Here is a 10323-nt window from a genome sequence, read left to right on the forward strand (position 1 = left end):
AAACCAGCGAAGCACAGAAAAATGTCTAAAATGTGCTATAAGTGAAATTAAAGTAGATTTATTAATTTCTGTATTTATGTAAGATGTGATGAAAGCAGATGAGATGCAAATACTGATAAAAATTAATTGCACACCTTATTATATGATAATAATCTGAGCTGATAAATTGATTTTGCATAATTGTCAAACCAAATGAATTTGTTTGCCAGGTCTTTATGAAGGTACATTATTGTTCAAATGTTTGGAGTCTGTAAGATTTTTGAATGTTTTTGAATTAAGTTTTTTATGCTCACTATGGCTGATTTCTTTCATTAAAACACAGTAAAAAATATAAATAATAATAATCATTATTTTCAGCATCATTACTCCAGTCTTCAGTGTCACATGATCCTTCAGAAATCATTCTGATATGCTGATTTGCTGCTCAAGAAACATTATTTATTTATTTGTTTATTTTTGGAAACTGTGCTACATTTTATTCAGGATTCTTTGATGAAACAGATCAAAAGAACAGCATTTATTTGAAATCTAAATCTTTTGTAACATTATAAATGTCTTAACTGTCACGTTTGATCACGTTTAATGCATCCTTGCTGAATAAAAATATTAATTTCTTTCCAAAAAAAAAAAATCTTACTGACCCAAACTTTTGAACAGTAGTGTGACCCTTTAACTTCAGTTCAGGTCACAAGCACGTGTGAAGCCCTAAATGTTTCACCTCTTGTCAGTGCTCACCACGTGTATAAGAATGGAAGGTAAACCTACCTTCATCTAAGTGCTCTGTAATCACCATGAAGGTTGCCATGCTAATCCATCTGAAAGGGCACACCGTGATTTTCCTGTGACTGATGCGTGTGCCAGCTTCAGGGCTTTAACTTAAGACTTAGTGCTAAAAGTGTATTAAATGTCTGAAGCTTAAAAATGCTATTTAATTTATTATTGGCAAAACATTTCAGGATGTTTCGATTTGAGATGTTTTGTAAACTAAAGAAACCCCCTACTCTGTCCCTGTCAGGTGCACTGTATGGATGATGTTTGTGGCCTCCTTCCTTTCCTGAACCCTGAGGTCCCAGATCAGTTCTACCGCCTCTGGCTCTCACTGTTTCTGCATGCTGGGTGAGTGACTGCAGTGTGTGGGGATCCTTAAGCCCTGTTCACATCAAAAACTAAATGTGGAGGCAAATCTCACTGCAGACGATTGGTCTGTTTACACCTGGAGCAAAACAACAACAAAAAAGTGAAACATTGTAGACAGAAGACGAAAATGAAAAGAGAAGGCAAAATATCACAGGCAGTGTGGTCATGGACTGGTCACACCAACAACGAAACTATGCAAACAAAAGGTCCAAAACAAAAGCAAGTGACTGTCCGTTCATATCAAGAACAAAACAAAAGCAAATGAAGGGCCTATTCAAGCCAACAGCAAAACAAAAGGTAAAAACTGTAAAAACAAAATGTCTATTCCTGCCACCAGAGAAATAAACATTCACAAATCCACAGCACTCATTCAAACCTAGGGCAAAGCTAAACATGGCAGACAAAAGTGAAACAAAAAAGCACAATATCACAGTGTGGTCATGGACTGGTCAAACCAAGAGCGAAACAAAAAACTTCAACTATCCAGACAAAACGTCCGTTCAGACGAATAACAACATGAAAAGCATTTGACAGGTCTATTCATGCCAACAGCAAAATTAAAAATGGAAAAATTGGCAAATAAACCATCTATTTACACTAGGAGTAAAACAAAAATTCACAAATACTCATCATTCATTCCAAGAGCAAAACAAAGTAAAACATTGCAAACGAAGATGAAATTGAGACAAAAAGGCTAAATATCACAGACAATGTGGTCACACCAAAAGTGAAACTATACAAACGAAAGGTCTGTTAATATCAAGAACAACATGAAATACATATGACAGGTCTATTCAAACCCAGAGCAAAATGAAAAGGCAAAAATTTGCAAACAAAATATGTGTTCACACCAACAAATTTACAAATGCACATCATTCATACCTAGGACACTACAAACAAAATTGCTTCAATTTAATGACCATTGCTTCAATTTAATGCAGCATATCCAACAATACATATTTCACTCACCCATGCAACAGTACAGATATTGGTTTTTAATAATGCACATTTATCTAATGCACAAATTACTAAAATCTGCAGTGACAATTTAAATATATGAACTCAATTTCTTATCAAAATTGTCTCAGACCAAATTGTTAGAGCTACGAAGTCTATATTCATTTTACAGCTCCGCTCTCACTCTTACTTTGTCAACAATTGTCTCAGGAGTTTTAGTTTTCTCTCTCTCTCTCTCTCTCTCTCTCTCTCTCTCTCTCTCTCTCTCTCTCTCTCTCTCTATTTGATAGTTCGTTCTCAAATGAAACAAGGAAATCTATGAAAGAACCACCCATAAGCTATCAAAAATTCCTCTGGGTTTTAATTACGCACACAATCTGGATTGTTCTACCCACAAGCACCATATCCCATACTGCACTTTTTTATCTCAGATGCTTCAAAGGCTGACACATTCGATCAGATTATCTGCTTTAAGAAACAGCTGACACTTGGAGAAGATTCTGCTGTTTAGTATGGTGTGATCTGTAGTAGTAATCAAAGAAAGTGCTTCACTGAGCTTCACTTTGGCTCTTTGCCTGCCTTAAGAAGGCTCAGTAGATTAACGCTTCTGCACGTGCCTCCATCACACACCTTGATCATCACACTCTCAAACGTCCTTGAACCTGCTTGAAGTTGGATTGTTATGGTTACTGTTACATATTTGTTCGTGTTTGGTGGCCATTGCACATTGCATTTTATAATAACAGCATTTGTGGAGACTCTTGTTGTGACATGCCTTTTCCACATTTTTATGAGACAACTGACAGAAGTGTAATTATGACAGAGGCGGTGGTTCGCTTGGACATAATTTAAAGTCATTGGCATCATATCTTGTATGAAGGGAATGTTTTTGACCACTGTAGTCATGTCAGAACATTGTGGTGTGTTTGGAATGAAAAATATGCATTCAAATCCATAAAGATGTCATAGCAGCTTATAAACAACATGCTTGAAACATTCTCTCTGTTCCCATCTGTTAAAAACAGGATTCTGCATTGCCTGGTGTCGGTATGTTTTCAGATGACAATTCTTCGAGACCTGGAGAAGTTGGCCGGATGGCTACGAATATCTATCATCTATATCCTGAGTGGCATCACAGGAAACCTGGCTAGTGCCATCTTCCTCCCCTACAGAGCTGAGGTGAGCCCGCTTGACCCTTCTTCCCTCTTTTGCGCCGATAGGGTGCCACAACATGCCCTTAAAACCTGCTGGTCTAGAACTAGAAATCACTAACGTTAGACAGACAGAAAACTAGGTTACTTGCTTCAATCAGTGAAGCTATCTGAACCTGAAATGCTCAATGTGGTGATGTGCCACACATTGACTTGATGGATATCCTGTGTATTTTGGGTTGCACTGCTTTATTTATTATCTGTTTAACATAACATAACTTGCGCACTGTAAAAAAAATGAAAAAAAATAAAGCAAAGATTATTGGAGATTTTTTACAAGAAAATATTGTCTTAGCTTTTCTACTTCACAGTTTCACGCTTAATTCTTACTTGCTGTTTCAATGTAATTATTTCTGAAATTTACTCGAAAATTCTAAATTGTTTCTACACCAATTTTTTTGGTGTGTCAGTTGTTTGGGAGCTGTTTGATGTCATTGTTTAGGAGGATCGGCTATGACAAGATTTTCCAAAATTTTTGTCAGCCAAACCTCTTTTGGCTTAAAATATTTTCTTGAAGCGATTTTAAGTTAATATTTCAATAATTTAACAACACTTTCACATTTACAGTTCTTTAAAGCACTGGATAAAAAATAGTGTAAAAACAATTTTCCCTTTGAAATTGCTAGTAAATTTCACAATAATTACAATAAAATGGCAAGTAACAGTAAAAATCGAAAAAAAAATGGCCACATGGTTAATGGCAACATGACATGGAAATAAAATATTCTATATTTGTATTGTTTTTATTTTAGAATTGTTTATTTTTAATAATAATTTATTTTGTACATTTTTATAACTGAATTATTAGCTTGTCGTCAACTCCACCAGGGGTTTGTGAACCTGAGTTTAAGAAAACCCTGGGCTAAGAGAACCAGCACCATGTTGGTGGAAACGGGGTATTTTGCTCATGTATCTTTGGCACTGAGCTTGTGGCTCTTTTGCTGTCTCCATGTCTCTCTAGGTGGGTCCAGCTGGCTCTCAGTTTGGCATCCTGGCCTGTTTGTTTGTGGAGCTGATTCAGAGCTGGCAGATTCTGGCTCAGCCATGGCGGGCCTTCACTAAGCTACTGTGCGTGGTGCTCTTTCTGTTTGCCTTCGGCCTGCTGCCATGGATCGATAACTTCGCCCACATCTGCGGATTCATCTCGGGCTTCTTCCTCTCCTTCGCCTTCCTCCCATACATCAGCTTCGGCCGCCTGGACATGTACCGCAAGCGCTGCCAGATCATCATCTTCCTGGTGGTGTTCGTGGGCCTGTTCGCGGGACTCGTGGTGCTTTTCTACGTGTATCCCATCAAGTGTGAGTGGTGCGAGCTGCTCACCTGCATTCCTTTCACCGACAAGTTCTGTGAGAAGTACGACCTCAATGCGCATCTCCATTGAGGAAGAGGCGGGGCTTCGGGGACAGAGGGATGCAATTAGTCGTTGATCTGCATCTGCCAGTTCCCTGCTCTGTCAGTGTTCATCCAGTTGCACTTCATCTCGCCCCAAATGAAGCCCTTACTGTGAACTTGGACAGTATGCTTGTGTTGTTGTTTTTTACTCAAGTGTAAGTTGGATCTCCAACTCTTGACCATGGTTTTAGGACTCTTGAGAATGAAGAATGCTTTTTAACGTACCCTAAAGTTTTATGTAGTCTATTGATAAGGGTGTCTGATAATCATATGAAAACAGGGTCACCCTCGCCCGAAAACTTTCTTAACACTACAGTCTCAGAAGGCAGTGTCATCAAAAAAGCACTGGTACACCAAAAGGAGAACACGTCTTCTATTTGATTGTTGTATTTTTTATGTTTAAGCATGTCAGGGGTAGGTTTGTCTTTGTTTAGTCGACCTCAGAATCCAGGGACGAAAAAAACTCAGTACCTTTGGTGCCTTGATAAATGTACCTACTACTGCCATATTTTCGTGACACATTGAGCACTCAAATGATATTCTTTTATTTGTGTGTTACTTCTAATGGAGTAATGGTTGATTATGAAAGGGTAGTGTTTTAGCTACCCAATTTACACATTTGTTACAGAATACAGCTAAAAACAACCTGCACCTCTGAAGTTTGTCTGTTTTTCTTGTCTACTAGACCTTAAACTACCACTAAAATATGGAAGCCCTTTTTCACCTCAGAGTAAAAAAAATAAATAAATAGGGATGTAAGGGTTAACCGCGAGCCGGTTGAAAATCGTGAGTTGAGTGAATTGTTACATGCCTATAAATACATAAATAATAAGGTAACTTTCTCGTAAGTGAGATATTACATCCAGCAATTGTGGCATTGTTTCTCCTAATTGCAACTTATCTCAGTATCTCACAATTGTGACTTTATTTCCAATAGTTGAGACTTTATCTCAAGATGTGACTATTTTTCATAATTGCGACGTTACATCTCGTAATATGAGTATATCGCAATGTGAATTTTCTCACTTTTTTTTTTATAACTCTGAAGCAGAAACCGACTTCTATACAAAACCAGTCTGACCAGTTTTGGAACTAAATTTAAGATGGTACGAAGGATAATAAATTGTATCCATAAACCCAAAGAAATGCTGGTAACACTTTACAATAAGGTTCCATTTGTTAACATTACTTTACATGAACTTCAGTAACAATGAGAAATTATTCTAAAGTTTAAATCAATCTTAATTTCAACATTTACTAATAAAAGTTTTAACTGTCAATATTATGGACATGAGCTAACAATGAACCTTTATAAAAGATACTGTAAAAACAAATGTAAAAAAATTATACTGTAAAAAAACTAACAAAATCTCTGAGTTAGTTAATGCATTAACTAATGTTATCTAATGGGACTTTCTTGTAAAGTGTTACTGAAATGCATAGAAAATACACAATACAAAAATAAAGCTTTGTTATTAGATTTTTTTTATTGATTAGATATGCATGAAAGTATAATCGTTTATGGACATTCTTATTAAAGTTAACATCAGTTCATACACTGTATACATATTCCTCATTTCCAAAACACTTTGTCACAAATGCAGTAATATATTAGGAAGATTCAACAACAATATATTTAACATTTCCAAGGAATGGAAAGTTATATAAAAAAAAAGTGATTATTTCTCCAATTTTCAATTACGTTTGTTTATTTTTCTGACCTAATTTTTTGAATGTTTGATTTTTTTCTACCAAAAGAATGTTATTAATGTTAAATGTTATTAAATTAAAGAATATAATTTTTTGACTGATCAAATTAAATGTTTTTGATGAATATGGTGATTTTCTGTGATTAATTGTTAAAAGCAGCCACTGTGTTTTGACCAGTAAAGTGTGCAGTGTAGCTTTGGTAATACAAGAGTTTAAAAAAACCAACATCTTCAGCCTCCATATACCCAAATGTAACTGCTTCGATCTCTGTAAATGAGTGCATAGATAAGTCTCTGGTTCTTGCTCAGGTGGTAGTAGGGCTTTAAGCCTGTGATTGCCAAGAGCCATCCAGAATCTACACATGGTGTCCTGAATCAGGATTTCACGAGCTAAAGAAACTAACATCCGCTGTTTCGTCGTGCATAAGCCAGGCCTCCAAGCTGATACTCCATCTCTGTGAAGGTTAAAGCCGCCACACTGATGGCCGAGGGTCCCTTCTCCTTAAAGCCAGCTTTCTGGTAGAAGGGCACCAGGAACTCCTCACAGACCAGCAGGGCTCGGCGGAGACTGGGAAGACAGTGCAGGTACTGCAGATAGCGCCAAAGCAAGATTTGCCCTTTGCCTTGTTGCCGACAGTGGCGGTGCACAGACAACACGTGGATGTGTACTGTGGGAGAGTCTGGGACGTGTGTGGTCATGGCCTCCTGGATCAGATGGTCAAAAGAGGGTTAGAATGTGAACTTACTTTGATGTTCTTGATCTACATGATATCAGGTTTCTTTAAAGAACCATGTTTCTCACCTTTTCTAGTTTCTCTTTGTCCCAGCCAGATCCAATGATGAAAGCCACCAGCTGGCCCTCTTCAAACCATCCCATCGAAAGCTCAGGACAATGGCCCAGGAAACTAAGTACCTCTTCAAGGGTGAGTGGACATTCACCGGAAACAGAGATAAACGCTGCAGAGGGAAAAATACAGGGATGAGTCAACCCTGTTATACCAATGCAGACGAGCTTATTGGCAGATGATCAGGTTTATCACAATCAGATCAGCATGTTGACTAGAGTCTTCTAGAACTTGGGAAGCTCTTAAAGAGTTTAGGGGGTGTTTTTTAACAGGTATGAATTATCAACTCCCCTTAACTGAAAGAAAAGCAATCACAATGTAAATAACCATTTGTTGCCTAAGCAGATATGTGTGATTTTATGTTATTCCATGGGGCACCAGTTGTAAAATGAAGACTTAAATACCCAGTTTCTTTCAGACTAACTCAAACCATTTTTTCTTTTCAAATTAATTTTGCTTCATTGATATGACATACGTTACCTTTCAATCAAAAGTCTGGGGTCGGAATAATATTCACTTTAAAAAAATAAAATAAAAAATTCTCACCAAGGCTGCATTTATTTAATAATTTAAAAAATCATATCATGACTCACTTTAAACTTATTTTAATTTAAATTGTGAAATACTATTACGATTTAATTTAAATTTAAAGTGTTTTATATTTGGATATATTTTAAAATTGTATTTATTTCCATGATAGCAAAGCTTAATTTTCAGCATCATTTCTCCAGTCTTAAGTGTCACTTGATCCTTCAGAAATCATTCTGATATGCTAATATGCTGTTCAAGAAACATTTCTTATTATTATCGATGCTGAAAACAGTTGTGCTGTATAATATCTTAATGAAAACTATAATATCTTAATGATGAATAGAAGGTTCAAAGTTACAGCATTTATTTAAAATACAAATCTTTCTTAATATTATGAATGTCTTTACTGCATTTAATTCATCCTTGCTGAATTAAAGTATTATTTTCATACTTTTTTAATAATTTTTAATATATAAAAAAAAAATTAAATACTGACTCCAAACTTTTGAAATGTGGTGTACTTCAGTACATATTGCCAAAACAGAAAATGAAATAAAAATAAATAAGGTAAGTATTTACTTTGTCAACCTGTTGCACACAAATCTGACCTAAACCCAACCATCAGATTTCCTACAGAAATGCCTTCAGCGAGGGATCAAGTGTGTAAGAGCTGCTTAAACTACATTCAGCATCTGCTGACACACTCAGGACAACTAAAACAAAAGATGTGTCTTTATCTAAAATCATTTCTCACATTATTGACACAATCGTTAAGTACTTCTGGCTCTGTATTTTGGTGAATCTGTTTGCAGCACCCCAGTATAACCCCACCATCTGTACAAAACATCTTACCTTCTCTCTCTATCTCAAACACACTAATGGCGTCCTGTGGTGTGAGATTACGAAACTCGCTGGCAGGTAACGTGTGTCGTCTCTGTCGTCGAGAACTGGCAACACTTAGCGGAGTCTTCAGAAAGAATGGCTTCAGGAAGGGTGAGCTGACGACCTGTGGTGCCATCATCTGACACACGCACACTTCTGACTGCTGGAGGACAGTGCGGTCTGAAATACTCACTCAGCCTCTTTAGCTCTTAGTTTTCTCTCACTTCAAAGTTTGTGGACACTGCTGTCTTGCCTTCAGTGGATTTGTTCAGTGGCTCTCTTCTAGGGTCTGATGTGTTTGAATACTAACACTGTACCCTGTCACTGTCACCTCTCCTCCTCTTTAACCCTCCCCCTCGTCCCTCTCTTTGTCCCGGCCCGCCCAGATCTGCTAAAGTGCCCCGTCTTTAAAGGGATAGTACTGTGCGCACGTGCCAGGTGAAGCTGCAGCAATTTCCTAAAAGTCTCTGTGCTAATAGCCTACTCACAGCGCAGCTCCTCACGCTTTGTAGTGTTTACGCCAGCCCTGCTAGCTCTGTTACGTATTTGGTGTTGCCAAATTCAGCAAGCTGCTGCTTAGTAAGAAAATAAGGACACTGAGAACTACATACCAATATGTCATTTTGAGATTGTCAGCCTCGGCTGAAATATAAGCCCACTGGGTCAATTAACAGAAGTGGCGTATCACTCATTGGTGTAACATTTACAAAATCATTGGGTTTTCATCAGTCTGTCAATACATATTGCACATTACACTACCATTCAACTGCATTTATATTTAATATTTATAAAGAATATTACTGGTCCCAGGCGTTTGAACAGTGGTGTGTGTATGTTTTGATATTTATTCATATTAATAATTAAATATGTATCAATATTATTATTTTTTTCACATCACAAAAGGATTAGACACCTAATTAAACTGCCTTTTGTTTTTAATAACATGGTTTACATTTACCTAAACATCTGCTCAACTTGCCATGTCAAGTGTGATTCTGTATATACTCTAAAAAATGCTAGTTTGGGATTTATGGATAGTATATTTTCTAGCCAAATAGTGTCAATTATAGTCATTTAGTATGTAGCCAAATAGTAATTTTGTTGGTTTATTTTCAGTGTTGGTTAGTTCTTGTGTAACCCAGCCTTCTGTTTAAATAAGCAACCCAACAAGGAAATTAGATGTATGTGTTTTATCCTTTATTTACCCAGCATTTTTAAAGTACATCACATTGTGTTTCATGAATACTGTTTTAATTACTCATTTAAAAAGTCATGACCTGTGTTCATTTTTCTTAATTTATCAATTTCTTTATGCATATAATTCACGTTCATTGTCTATTTTGAATACTGCTTGCTTCATTTATTGATTGCATTTATTTGAACATCCCTTGTTTTTGTACAGTCCCATTTTTTCTATAGTTTAGAGATCATTTTACTTCTGTATAGCAACCTATTTAGTGATAAAAATTGTTCCCTTGGAGAAGAATATATTACCTTTAGCATATAGTGTAGTCCAGACAGTGATGGATTAGTAATTATTTGATAACACAGCATGCGGTTTAAATATTTACACATTTTTTTTACACTCTGCTGTTCATTCTTGTCCAGTGACGTCTTCCTCTTCAAAAATACACAGTTAAAGGAGCTTTCAGACAAACG

At 36.5% G+C, this 10323-nt stretch overlaps 2 protein-coding genes across 3 annotated transcripts in view; one reads left to right on the forward strand and one right to left on the reverse strand.

Moving 5' to 3' along the window:
• Nucleotides 1-5348, forward strand: part of LOC109056199 (inactive rhomboid protein 1-like) — a 44343-nt gene extending 38995 nt beyond the window's left edge. For both annotated transcript variants that reach the window (XM_042719042.1, XM_042719050.1), the window contains 3 exons: nt 1016-1116; nt 3120-3273; nt 4267-5348. In XM_042719042.1, coding sequence (XP_042574976.1) covers nt 1016-1116; nt 3120-3273; nt 4267-4686 — 675 coding nt within the window. In that variant the 3' untranslated portion in view covers nt 4687-5348. The remainder of the gene's footprint in view (nt 1-1015; nt 1117-3119; nt 3274-4266) is intronic.
• Nucleotides 5349-6434: 1086 nt separating this feature from the next.
• LOC109056260 (serotonin N-acetyltransferase-like) lies at nt 6435-8984 on the reverse strand. Its single transcript, XM_019073481.2, has 3 exons — nt 8635-8984; nt 7209-7363; nt 6435-7111 (listed from the first exon to the last, which is right to left on the reverse strand). Exons 1-3 carry the CDS (start codon nt 8801-8803, stop codon nt 6806-6808), a joined length of 630 nt encoding a protein of 209 aa, XP_018929026.1. The 5' UTR covers nt 8804-8984; the 3' UTR covers nt 6435-6805.
• Between the last annotated feature and the right edge of the window lie 1339 nt (nt 8985-10323).

The sequence above is a fragment of the Cyprinus carpio genome, chromosome A3 (assembly GCF_018340385.1).
Source record: "Cyprinus carpio isolate SPL01 chromosome A3, ASM1834038v1, whole genome shotgun sequence".
Lineage (NCBI taxonomy): Eukaryota > Metazoa > Chordata > Actinopteri > Cypriniformes > Cyprinidae > Cyprinus > Cyprinus carpio.